The sequence below is a fragment of the Anguilla rostrata genome, chromosome 12 (genome assembly GCF_018555375.3).
Source record: "Anguilla rostrata isolate EN2019 chromosome 12, ASM1855537v3, whole genome shotgun sequence".
Lineage (NCBI taxonomy): Eukaryota > Metazoa > Chordata > Actinopteri > Anguilliformes > Anguillidae > Anguilla > Anguilla rostrata.
The window spans coordinates 1,688,223-1,701,673 of record NC_057944.1 but is presented as its reverse complement, the minus strand read 5'-3'; the positions used below and the strand labels follow the sequence as shown (position 1 = coordinate 1,701,673).

The 13,451-nt window shown below is 44.8% G+C and overlaps 1 protein-coding gene across 1 annotated transcript in view; it reads right to left on the bottom strand.

The window, feature by feature from the left end:
* Positions 1-811: 811 nt before the first annotated feature.
* The window catches only part of LOC135235501 (echinoderm microtubule-associated protein-like 1), a 32,945-nt gene continuing 20,305 nt past the window's right edge, over positions 812-13,451 (bottom strand). Inside the window, exons 5-10 of the mRNA XM_064301037.1 lie at positions 8,246-8,274; positions 5,670-5,799; positions 4,929-5,078; positions 1,611-1,680; positions 1,131-1,241; positions 812-961 (exon numbers count right to left, since the gene is read on the bottom strand). Of these exons, the coding sequence (XP_064157107.1) occupies positions 827-961; positions 1,131-1,241; positions 1,611-1,680; positions 4,929-5,078; positions 5,670-5,799; positions 8,246-8,274 (625 nt within the window). The 3' untranslated portion in view covers positions 812-826. The remainder of the gene's footprint in view (positions 962-1,130; positions 1,242-1,610; positions 1,681-4,928; positions 5,079-5,669; positions 5,800-8,245; positions 8,275-13,451) is intronic.

Sequence of the window (13,451 nt, the reverse complement as noted above, 5' to 3'; positions counted from 1 at the left end):
TGGAGCACTGTCAGGTGGAATGCACAGTACTGTAAGCGCAGAGCTAACTCAGCGTCAGGTGGAATGCACAGTACTGTTAGCACAGCGCTAACTCAGCTTCAGGTGGATGCACAGTACTGTTAGCGCAGCGCTAACTCAGCGTCAGGTGGAATGCACAGTACTGTTAGCGCAGCGCTAACTCAGCGTCAGGTGGAATGCACAGTACTGTTAGCGCAGCGCTAACTCAGCGTCAGGTGGAATGCACAGTACTGTTAGCGCAGCGCTAACTCAGCGTCAGGTGGAATGCACAGTACTGTTAGCGCAGCGCTAACTCAGTGTCAGGTGGAATGCACAGTACTGTTAGCGCAGCGCTAACTCAGCGTCAGGTGGAATGCACAGTACTGTTAGCGCAGCGCTAACTGAGCATCAGGTGGAATGCACTGTAGTTAGCGCAGCGCTAACTGAGCATCAGGTGGAATGCACAGTACTGTTAGCGCAGCGCTAACTCAGCATGGTACTTAACCTGCATTGCTTCAGTATATATCCAGCTGTATAAATGGATGCTAGTTAAGAGCATCTGGTAAATGCATGTAATGTAATGTAATGAATACATTGTCATTGTCAATTAATGCTTAGTGCTAACTTAGTGGGGCACTGTCAGACAGAATGCAAAGTACCACAGTTCATTTTCCCCAAATGTATATGTAATATTATATTTTTAAAAAATCTGCTTAAGGTTTTTTCCTGCTTAGATACAGATACAGGCATACATGAGCTTTAGTGAACGTTAGCGTATAGCAAAGAACACTAGCGTATAGAGAGGAACGTTAGCGTATAGCAAAGGACGTTAGCGTATTACGAGGAACGTTAGTGTTCTGTCATTCACCTTCACATCAGCCAGCTGCTTCTCTTTCTGCCAGTCCCACACTGACAGGATGTGGTCATTGGCGTCATCCACAGCGCACAGATAGGCACCACCGTTCTGCGAGGAGGAGATGCCACAGGCACAGTGTTAACATACTCACACTCACAGATTAACCACAATCAATAATGTAATAAGTGATAAATGGGTGAAGTTAAATGGTAAACTTAGATTTGTTTATGATAGTGTCAGCTTTGCACTTCGATGTTGTGGTCTCTAGCAGACTTACTGACTTGGAGAAGGCCACACAGGTAACTGCACGGTCAAACACCCCTGTCCCAATAACATGGAGGGTGTTGAGACTGACCGAGTCCCACACTCGAACATGAGGGGCCAATTGCTGAAAGGAGGGAGAGAGACAGAGTGGGGGGAGGGGAGAGAGAGAAAATGCTGCATGTTGAAAACACAGGCTTTCTGTCAGGCAAAAATACGCAGGAAATTAAAAAGCCATTGTAATCTTGAACTGTCAAACTTCAATCCACAGCCGACTGTGCCACAAAGTCATATTCATATTTTCCTTCAGCAGATGGAAAGAAAAAGATGTAAGATGGAACATCTTTGCATAGTCTACTTATTTAAGCAATGTGTTTTTTTTACAAAAAGTTTAAGTAAACAAACTGTGCCCATCCCCCCTACACCCAGCCCACACAGCTCTTACACTGTTCACAGCCATGCTTCATAATAGAACAAACATCCATCTGTGGTGTACCTTGCCATCTTTGGAGGTTCCAGCAACTTGTCCAGTTGCTATGGTGACCATGTCTGGATGTACTCCCAAACTGCCAAAGACAACAGTGCTGTTATTCTCGCAGTCAGACCTGAGCCATAAGAGCAGCTGCTTTCTCTTCAATATCCTTGACTTTGCCTCAACATACAAGTTTCAGAGTTTGGCAAATTTCTGAATTTATAAAACAATGCTAAATAAGTTTGTGATAACATTCAAAGGCATAATATGAAGGATTTTCACTTTGAAAATATTATAAAATTAGTATTTTCATCTATGATGCAGTGGGACATTTTTGCACATTAGCCAAATTCGTGCTCCTTTTCCTGTATTTCTTCTTCTAAAAGGTCTTCATGACATTTCTGGGCTTGATGCTCTTTTCTGTGTGGGGAGGGGAGGGTGTGGCTACAGAGCCTGTGCGGTGGGTTTCAGCAGAGCATTTGTGGCTAGCTACTACAATGGTGGAGGTGAAGAAGCAGAAGTACAGCGAAGCAAAACAACAACCAACAGGGCTCATATAAAAACCCAAGTCTACCTTGGAATTGCTTTTCCTCAATCGTGACAGCCGAAATTCACAAGGGGGATACAACAGACGCAATGCTGAGTTGGTGTTTTTTCTGTAGGACCAGTAAGTAACGTGAACTCTAGCTATCCAGCTAGCTATGTTAGGTAGCTGGATGGCTGAGTGGGTGAGTGGGCGGGGTTGAAGACAGAGGAGACCTCTTTGATTGTTAACACAGGACCACCGCAAGATTAAAATATCCTGCATAGTATGCCTTTAAAGGAGTAACATGGTGGTTTTCACACTCTCGGTTTTTTATGTGCTATTTGCACAAGAGGCATTGAAGAATCACGATGAGTAAAGTATTAAATATGTCCGTTCTTTATTTTTAGAGAAATATGCATTTTAAATTTATCGTCCTATTTTCAACCGGTTGAGAATGTTATCGACTTAGTGCGTCACAAGTACAGTAACCACTCCCCTTTCCACGCCCCGTAAAGAAATCTGACAGGACACACCGTCCTGTGAAGTGTGCTGTGAAGTTTAGGTAGCAAACAACAAGGCTGAATCCTTCTGACGTAATTTACATAGAAACTATACACTCAGATTGCCTAGTTTCACTCACTGTGGACAAGCGGAATCGATAACGTTTCAGAAAATATATAACTTTAAAAGGTTTCATTCAATCTTCTACTGGGACTTTTGCCATTAATTGAGAGCGTGAAAGAAAATTTCGGTGCCGCTAACTATAATCAAATGTTTTTCAGATTTACCGTTCGATTGAGCAAGTATCATTCAAAGTACATTTGGGTTAGTGCTGTCCGATTGTGCTAGCTACTTCACATTAACCTTGTATGGCGATCAGTAAAGGCTAACAGCACCAATTAATTATTGTCACTTCTATCACCACTGTAATGAACTAAAAAAAGGCGACAAACTACCTTTTCTGTGAGAAATGTATTGTCGAGCTCACGTGCATACACTGCTGGTGACATTCTAAAGCTCAATTTTGCCCTCGTTTTGCTGTGATAGCTCATTCTAAATCATATTTGAGGACCCATGGATAACTCGTGATCCATAGTTTGTGCCGCTGGCTTACAGGCAAGACAATGCAAATATTTGACTAACGTTAGGTTCACTTATTAGAGTGCCTTTTAAGGACTATTAGACTATCTCTGGTTGACTATATTTAATTATAGCTAGCTAGCTAACGTTAGCTAGCAATGTAGTTTGCTTTCATAATGTAATGTTATTGATAACGTTTACATAGCTAGTTTGCTTTCATAAGGATGTTATAGTTGTGGGTTTATCTTAACTTGGCCAGCTAGCTAGCAAAAATTATTATTGGATATAAGTCAATGTCCTTAGCTATCGATACTTAATATACTAAGTTAGCTAGCTTGTGAAAATTCAGTCTCCCAAAATGAGCGCGTATTATGGTAACAGGGCACGGTCTGTCAATCGTAGCTAACTGGCAGTTCTCATTACCACGTCCAGACAGTTCGGGTGAACTTTTATAGTGGGAAATTTAGGTTTAGAAAAATACGTTTTAAAATACATTTAAATGACTGAATAATAAAAAAAATTATGCACATTTGTTTTGTTGTTGCCTAAAGACAACTGGCAAGTGACAGATTCAACCACCATGTTACTCTTTAAGAAAAAGCAAGGGAGGGTTATAACAAATCCATAGTCTGCATTTCTTTTCACAAAATCAATTCCTAAATGCTTAAATGAATTCCTTATGACAATTGGATATTTTCAACTCAAAACATCAATACTGTCTCCTCACATCCAATAGAGCTAACTCCCCAAACAATTTGTCAACCTGCATCCCTGCTACAAGCCTGATCGATGTTGATCCATGACGGCCACATTTATGTCATGTTTTGTGCTCATGGAATTACCAACATCAAAAAAAACCTCTGCCCCACTAATTGACGCCATATCAACCCCCATGACCGACACTGATCAGACGTCTAACTGGTGCAAAAATGTTTGGTGGAAATCAACAAAACAACATTTTTTAAATAAATTCAGTTTCCACATTGAAGACTGATCTGTCCGCCACTGCTCCCAAAATGGAAATCACAGTCAAACATGATTCTCATTAGCAGCTCCTACACTAAGCTGGTTACAATGGTGACAATATGAGACAGAGAGACGTGTGAAAACGTGGATAAAAGTGTCAGTCGTTTCATGTCCTGATCTGAGATGTGAAGGAACACCTTCATTTGCACATAGTTTTCAGGGGGCCAGAATCAGTAAACATGTGGAAAATGGGATTGACTCTGGAGGTGGACCCTACAGATCTTTTGGGCTGAGAGAGGGTGGGTAATGGGATTGACTCTGGAGATGGACCCTGTGGGATTTTTGGGCTGAGAGAGGGTGGGTAACGGGATTGACTCTGGAGGTGGACCCTGTGGGCTTTTTGGGCTGAGAGAGGGTGGGTAAGGGCTTGACTCTGGAGGTGGACCCTGTGGGCTCTTTGGGCTGAGAGAGGGTGGGTAAGGGGCTTGACTCTGGAGGTGGACCCTGTGGGCACTTTGGGCTGAGAGAGGGTGGGCAATGGGATTGACTCTGGAGGTGGACCCTACAGATCTTTTGGGCTGAGAGAGGGTGGGTAATGGGATTGCCCCTTTAGGTAGACCCTGCGGGCTTTTTGGGCTGAGAGAGGGTGGGTAATGGGATTGCCCCTTTAGGTGGACCCTGCAGGCTTTTTGGGCTGAGAGAGGGTGGGTAATGGGATTGACTCTGGAGGTGGACCCTGCAGGCTTTTTGGGCTGAGAGAGGGTGGTTACCACTTGACGTCGTCGTTGTGGCCCAGGTAGTGCCTCTGCTGCTGCTCCTCCACATTGTACAGCACCACGGCCGAGGCGATGAAGTAGACGATCTCACCCGTGGGAAGCAGGTACAGGTTAGAGCGGCAGTCTCGGCCCCTGTAACCGTACCTGGTCGCCAAGCAGTTAAGGGATTAAAACCTAGTTAAAGGATTCCACGCCAGAGCGTGCAACCAACGCATATGTGAAAAAGCCACTTGGGGACGAATGGCTCCCTCATAATGGACCCTTACAGGGGAACCCAGGTCCTGCTTACATAAGGGCATAAGAGTAGCTCCCAGACAGGGCACATTACTCCTGCAACTCACATCACTGACACTAATGAAGCCCGGAGCCCAGGCCATCTACAGACCCAGGCAGTGCCTCCCTTGGGCTCAGGCCTAAGGACACTTTGCAGTCATTTTAACCCTTTAAATCCCACGGAAGCAGTAACTTATTGGCTCTCTCTGTAGCCTGCTGTTATGCAAGATGCTTGTGTATTACAGCAGAAGAAAGCCAGTGAGAGCTGGAAGTGGCTCAGTACAGCCTCATGGTTCGAGCTCATTTGCATAGCTCTCCCAGTGTGGGTTCGTTCATGTGCGCTGCAGCATGGGGTGGCTGGGGGGGAGGGGGGGGCGGACAGAGTGGCTCATTGTGTGGGACTGGGGGTCTCACGCCCGCGTCCTGTCCGCCTGCCAGGTGGACGGGGCCACGTAAGGATACGCCCACTGCAGTTTCAGCTTGCGCTCAGTCAGGTCCAGCTTGCTGTCCAGGCTGTAGCTGTCCCTCAGCTGGTCTGGGATCTGCATGGTGACTGGGCGTCCGCGCAGAAACATGCGCACATACCCGTCCTCTGCAAGGGACACGGGGGGGGGAGGCAAACATTTTCAGAGGGTGATGTCATCTCTTAGGTAACGCACCCACATAATTGCTCCTGTGCTTACCAAGCATATTGACAGCATGCTACTATACAGTTTCTTCAGAAAGTTTTTACCCCTAGTTGATTATTTCTCATTTTGCTGTGTTACAAATTAAATTAAAATTAAAATTTTAATGGGATTTCTTTATATTCCTATTTACGTAACTCCATATTGTTAAAATGAAACAGTATTTAGAGGTTTTAAAAACTAGATTAGAAATAAAAACCTGAAAATGACTTCATAGATGACTATTCACCCCTTTGTACTCAAAACCTAAACTGGGCAAAGCATATTTCATTTTCTTGAGATATCACACTACATAGGCTAACGTGCTCCACCATGTTGAATCCACCAGTGTTCAACTGCATGGCTGCTGAATGAATATCACTGACTTTGAAACACAATATCAGCTGAAAGGGCAGATCAGATCAGTCACACTGTCATGAAGACCGAGGAACTGCCCAAGGAATTTCAGGAAGAAGTTGTCGAGAGGCAAAAAGCTAGAGAAGGTTATACAAAGATTATCAAAGTTTGAACCTCCTAGGGCCAAAAAATATGGAACAACCGAGACATGACCCAGACAGGTCGTCCTACCAAACTGGGCTACCAAAAAGTAGGGCATCTGAGTTGCAGAACTCATTGTCTGAAATGGGAATAACTGTCCAGAGATCAACAATCTCTCCAGTGCTTACATGTGGCCTCCTTTGGGAGAGTGGATGGACGTTAACCACAGAGAAAGGTCAACACTGAGGTACACCGGTAGTTTGCCAGGAGGCATGTAACAGAACTTGACCCTGAATATTCCTGGAAGAACATTTTTAGTGTGATGAGACTAAAGTTGGGCTCTTTGGTCTGAAAACAAACCAGCACAATGGCTGGCACAAAAGACACAGCCCAACAGCCAGGTAATGCCCTCTCAGTCATCAAGCGCAGTGCTGGCAGCATCATACTAAGCATACTAAGCTTAACTTTCAGCAGAAAGGACTGGGAAACTTTTCACCATCAAGGCCAAGATGGCGGGAGCCAAAAACTGACAAATCCTTGAGCGGAATCTGTTTTTGTCCATAAGACATCTGCACTGAGGGGCAGATTAATGTTTCGACAGGACGATGACCCAAAACACGCAGCAAATGAACGACTTAATAACAAGAACAACAACAATGCTTTGACTCAGGGGGAGAGAGTACTTATAAATGAGAAATGTCTTCCAGCATTCTATTGCATTAAAATTTAAAGGTATGAAAGAATAATATGTGAAAAGTTCAACAGCGATGAATACTTCCTGGAGGCACTGTGGATCGTCCTCTTGTGACTTCCACACTGCTGTTGTTGGTGCATGGTGAGGCACAGTTTAACCTGAGGACTGAAACCTCCCTGACCTGTCTGGCTCGGTGGCCAGTCCTGCCCTTACCTGGGCAGTAGGCCAGTACATTATTACTTTTATTTACCTTATCTTTATATAACCAGGTATAACCGGGAACGTAATTTGCAGTGATAACCTGGGGAATCAAAAATGGGCAGAGAATGCAAGAGATCTATTTACAGATCTAGTAGAACGAGGGGATATGAATGGAAATCAGCAAAAGTTAAATTCCATACAGATACTAGGAAGAATGTTTTAGTAATCAATGTGTGGAATAGCCTGCCAGGTCAGGAAGTATAGGCGGAAACTCTGGGGATTTTCAAAACTAGGCTTGATACAGTGTTAGATACTATCTAGTTTGTAGGTAATCAAAGCTCTAATATAGTCAGGAAAATGGCGAGCATTGTTGGGCTGAATGGCCTGTTCTCTTCATTATGTTATGTAGCTAATCAAATGCAGGTGGATGATTAGAGGGCAAGATGTCTTCAGCCATTTTTTAGGGGCAAAGCAGTGAAGATGTTCTGAATCTCTCTGTAGTCATGACACTGGAATGAAGTGAGCTTCTCCTTTTAAATACAAGTGACAAACCCTTGGATATCATTATTACCATTTCTGTAACACACAATAACTGGACTGCGGTCAAAGCCATCCAAGCCAAATTGCCGGAACATTCTCTGGGGCTCTCGTATTGGCCCATCTGCCAGGGCCCTAATCAGCCTGGCCCTGGAACCTCACAGGACAGTGCAGAGCTTCTCTCTCCATGTAATTGGCTCATTAAAAATACATGGAACCTCTAAAAAGGAAGTGAGTTAGTTCTTCTCTTCTGTTTATCCTTCAAACGTAAGTTTTCAAACTGCATTACTGCTACAGTTTTATCTTAGATTTGGGTTTGACTACCCACAATGCATCGCTGTTCCCTGAGTTCCCAATTAGATGCAATCATGGCTTCTTTTTCAAATAGACAAATTAAGAGCCAATGAGGTAGATCATCTGCTCAAAGGTACAATAAAACTTACCGGCATTGACGGTGCATTCTTTGGATTTGCTGAAAAGTAAACAGGAAATAGTTTAGAAAAGCATCATATGGACATAAAACACATTAAAACAAACTTTTCACATAAGATGAACAGTAAAAAAAATACTTGTGAACGTTTCCTTTACAGCATTTTCAGCATGGAGACTAGCTGACCGGTCTCAGCAGCAGAAGTCTGAATAATTCATGCTGAGCTCCTACAATGTGGTGGATCATTCCATCTCCAGGACGACACTGAACAGACGACATGCAGCTGAGGGCTAGGGCAGGGCTGCTCTGCACCATTTCAGAAACCTTTCTCTGAACACACACAGGCACACACAGCTGCACACCATTTCAGAAACCCTTCTCTGAACACACACAGACACACACAGCTGCACACCATTTCAGAAACCTTTCTCTGAACACACACAGACACACACAGCTGCTCTGCACCATTTCAGAGACCTTTCTCTGAACACACACAGACACACACAGCTGCACACCATTTCAGAAACCTTTCTCTGAACACACACAGGTGTGGCTGCTGTCGCAGTTCCTGAATATAAGGACCAAAGGTTTAAGCAATAAACTGCCCTGGGTTGCTCGACAATACATTTTAACAAAGTAGCCTAGAGCTAAGTCAACAGTACAAGGTTTCTGAATAAGACTGGTGGTTAAAAGGCTATTTTATTAGGTCATACTCCTGGTCAAGACCCAACAAAAGATCATTTACCTGATGATGGCAGATTCTTCTTAAACTTATCAGGTAGTCATGGAAAATAATTCTGAAAAGTTTGAGGGCTAATTATTCGTCTTCTCACTCTTGTTGCTGGTGGTTTTGAGAATGTATGTTTTCCCTGGGGTTAATCTCTCAGCTAACTGCCCATTTTACTCAAGGGAGCCTGATCCAGTTTAACTACTTGGGAGAAGATTAGAAAGTATACAAGCTGTAAAGAAGGAAAATGAAAGTCTGGGTTTCAGGCACACACCACACATTCAGCAGGCTTTTCTGAGGCTTTTTCCGCATCCAATTAAAGAGATGTGCAGGCGGAGCCACAGCAGCAGGGCAGGTCGTTGATATCCCATGAGGCACTGGGTGGGCGGGGGGGGGGTGGGGGGTGGGGGTGGGGTTGGGCAGAGGGGGACTGACACCGCAATGCTGCAGAGTCGCTGATTAAACAGAGTGGCAGTTTGGCGCACAGGCTGCCAGCCTGGGGTCCAGGGTGAGCTCTGTAATGTAATGGAAAAGGGAGGCGGCCCCTCTTTGGCCAGCCAGGATTTATGGGTCTGTTTGGAAAAGCGACCCGTTCACCGGAACACTATCAACAGGAGGACTGTGAATGCATAATTATGCTGTGAGAAGCGTAGACAAACTGGATGTTTATGCTGTTTACTGGTTTTTCTGACAGACTAGAAAGTGGAAGAGAAAATGATGACGCGTGTGTGTGAAACCGTGCTGTCGGCTGTTTTCGTAACACGCAGGCTTGCGCTCACTCTCAGACTCCGATGGGCTCAAGTCCCGCTCACTCTCAGACTCCGATGGGCTCAAGTCCCGCTCACTCTCAGACTCTGATGGGCTCAAGTCCCGCTCACTCTCAGACTCCGATGGGCTCAAGTCCCGCTCACTCTCAGACTCTGATGGGCTCAAGTCCCGCTCACTCTCAGACTCCGATGGGCTCAAGTCCGCTCACTCTCAGACGCTGATGGGCTCAAGTCCCGCTCACTCTCAGACTCTGATGGGCTCAAGTCCCGCTCACTCTGACTCCGATGGGCTCAAGTCCCGCTCACTCTCAGACTCCGATGGGCTCAAGTCCCGCTCACTCTCAGACTCTGATGGGCTCAAGTCCCGCTCACTCTGACTCCGATGGGCTCAAGTCCCGCTCACTCTCAGACTCTGATGGGCTCAAGTCCCGCTCACTCTCAGACTCTGATGGGCTCAAGTCCCGCTCACTCTCAGACTCCGATGGGCTCAAGTCCCGCTCACTCTCAGACGCTGATGGGCTCAAGTCCCGCTCACTCTCAGACTCCGATGGGCTCAAGTCCCGCTCACTCTCAGACTCTGATGGGCTCAAGTCCCGCTCACTCTCAGACTCTGATGGGCTCAAGTCCCGCTCACTCTCAGACTCCGATGGGCTCAAGTCCTCATTAAAACCGTCGGTGACTCTTCATGCATTCATCAGAACAGCGGCTTCACTTTCAAACAGAAGCCAAGTTGGAATCTGTTCATGTGCGGCCAATTTAGAAGCAAAAAAATAAAAATAAAAAAGCTAACAAAAACGAAAACAACGCATTTCAGCTGAAAAGTCTGAGATGAAGATGAAATTGTTACAAAAGGATAACATTTCCAAGGAGCCACAGGGAACATGAATGTTAGCGAGAAATTAGAGAGCACTAGATTCTCAGACACTGCTGATAACGATTCAAAACACAAATTAAAAATTGATTACAGGAGTGCAGTCACGGTTAAAATAATGACTGTTATAATGCTTCCATCCCAGTCCTTTTCCAGAGACAGCTCTGCCAATCTCTGCTCCCTCAGGGGAAGTTCTGTGGCCTGTCACGTTCAATGCCTCACCAAAGCAGACAGGAGGGCTGCAACGCTGGCTGCTTTTCAGTGAGTAAATGAAGGAGCTCAGAAGGTGTGCAGTGGTCTCTTCCACGCTGGCATAGGTTGAGCCATTAAACGTATGCAGATCTGCCAGACTCACAAAGGAGGATCTGGAAATGAAAGTGGGGGCGTGGGTATTCTGCATCGATTCAAAATGTTTTCTTGTTCTTTTTAAACGCTGCCAACTGAATCTGCAGGGCTCTTCCAAGAACTGGAACCAAAATTTGTTTGTTGTGATGCAAAAGCTCAAAGGAAATCATAGCTTGATGAGCAGGGAGAACCAGGAAGGGAGGGGAAATGACAAACTTTCTCGGTTTAAATGCTTTCCTCAGTAAAACACCTCCACTGGATCAAAGCAATCAAGTGCTCTAGCATTATATGGGTTGGTTTCATAAGTCAATTCATGTTATGCAACTTTTTAATTAGATGCAAATCTCCTCTCCCCAGCCAAGAAGAGAGGAACCGTCTCCACAGTTAGTCTCCAACATTAGTGGAGGTCAGTGCAACAACACAGCCAAACACAATTTTTTTGTTCTCATAAGTACAAAGATTTGTCTGAATTATGCATTTAAAAATAATACAGAAGTGAGTACTGTTACCATTGCAAATACATCAGACAACCTCCTCAGGATGTTGTTACATGTGTTGATCTCCCCAAGGGAGGCAACCTTCTCAAATTCCCACAGCAGCAAAACAGCTATTTCATTGTATAGTAGATTTAGATTATTCAATTAAAAGCTGAGAAACAGTTATCTAGATTCCCAAATCATTTGAACAGCCAAATTAAAGTTGTAATGTGAATTTTACAGTTTAAACTTTGACTTAAATCTTCATTATGGATTCTTCACCTTGTTATTCAATGCTTTTTAGAAACACATTAAATGTGTATGTACTAGAGTTACATTAAATATACAAATACCGAAAAATAGTACTCTATAAATCTACAGGATTTGAGCCTGCTGAGACAAAGCAGGTAGAGGAAGCACAGCAATCGCATTACATCATCTTTATCATTGCAGGCTACCGTACACAGAAACGTTAGATAATGAAGCCCTTTGTCCATGCAGTGCTTGGTTCCTTATAAACATCGGCAAGCACTTAATCACTTCCAACAAATCTAATAACCTAATGCAAATATATGCCATATCTCCCACCCCTCCAGTGTTGGAGTCTGCACTCAGGGCATGGTGGTCAATGGATCTAAATGTGCACTGAGAGAGCATGCTAATCAATGTCTGCCTGCTGCAGAGTCTGCTCAGACACATCAACGTAATGAATCTCCCATTAGCGCAGCAGGGCTCGCCCCGTATGTCCGCAACATGGCACTGCCCCACAAACGCACCACAACGCAGAGAGGATCCTGCTGAGGAGGCACGCAGCACCCGCCAGCGCCGCTGAGCGCTCGCTCCAAACCGCGTGCAGCGCTGAACACGGAAATTCAGTTTGTCGAGGCCAATTTTAAACATGTTGGTTTTATAGATTATTGTGAATTTGCAATGGCAAAAACATGCGTGCAGAGACAGACAGGAAGCAGATTCATTTTAAAACCAAACTCTTTGTGTTCCCTGTTCTTTGTTAGGTAAAGGCCTTCTGCAAACACACTTCCAACAAAGCCCAGCACATAGACTATAATCACATGCAGAAGCTGTTGCAACAAATGCATTCTTTTCACCGCAAACGACTGGGAGTCACCAGGAGTCAGAACTTCTCACGCTAGCACTGAGTGCTAACACAGCTTTTAAACTAAAGCAAAACAGCAAACTGCACTAAGGCTTCTTTGGCTAATATCAAAGACCTTACTGTCACCTGATCCTGGCTGACAGAGGAGCTGGTGTTTGTTTACCTGGATGATCTTTTCATGGTGAATGCTGTCGGTCAACAGAACAAACGGAGCTGCTCTTGTATCAGGAAACTCACTGCCTCCACTGCTGTTTCAGGGAACTTTAGCTCCGCTAGTTTATGTGGACTTTTCCACCAATGGCAGTGCATTTCCTGACCCTGCCTCACTGTGGCCACACCCCCATTAGTCTAACCCAGTAATCTCACGTGTCAGCAAGGGGGAGTGCAGAGAGGAGGGTGTGCTGATGGTCTGTTTTTTTTAACAGAACCCAATTACACTGTCATATAACTGTGTGTGACTTCCAGGGGCTGGCTATGCATTTCTCAAACAATGTCCAGATGTTTTTGATTTAGTGATATCTAACTGCATAAGTGTTCAACAGAGACCGAAAGGCATACTAGTGTACTGACAACAGTCTTCACTACATATTCATTGCAAAAATTGCTATGTTTTGCAACTATTTTATAGAAATGGTCACCTTAATACACACCTTATCTTTTGACTGATCTAACTGTTGAGCCTTTGCTGTGACTCTACTCTGCTGACTCCACCCTACAGGCACTGCAGCACTTGCTGTCAGACACACCAGAGAGTAAATTATTCATGCTGGTCAATAACCTGCCTGTTGTTGCTGTGAATCGAACAGATCTACACGGCACTGGGACGGCAACAGCCAGGGCGCTAACCGCTGCAATCCAGACCCAAGCCTGCACTATCACATTCGCTAGAAGCAAGAAACAAAAGGCTGGCCTTTGTTTG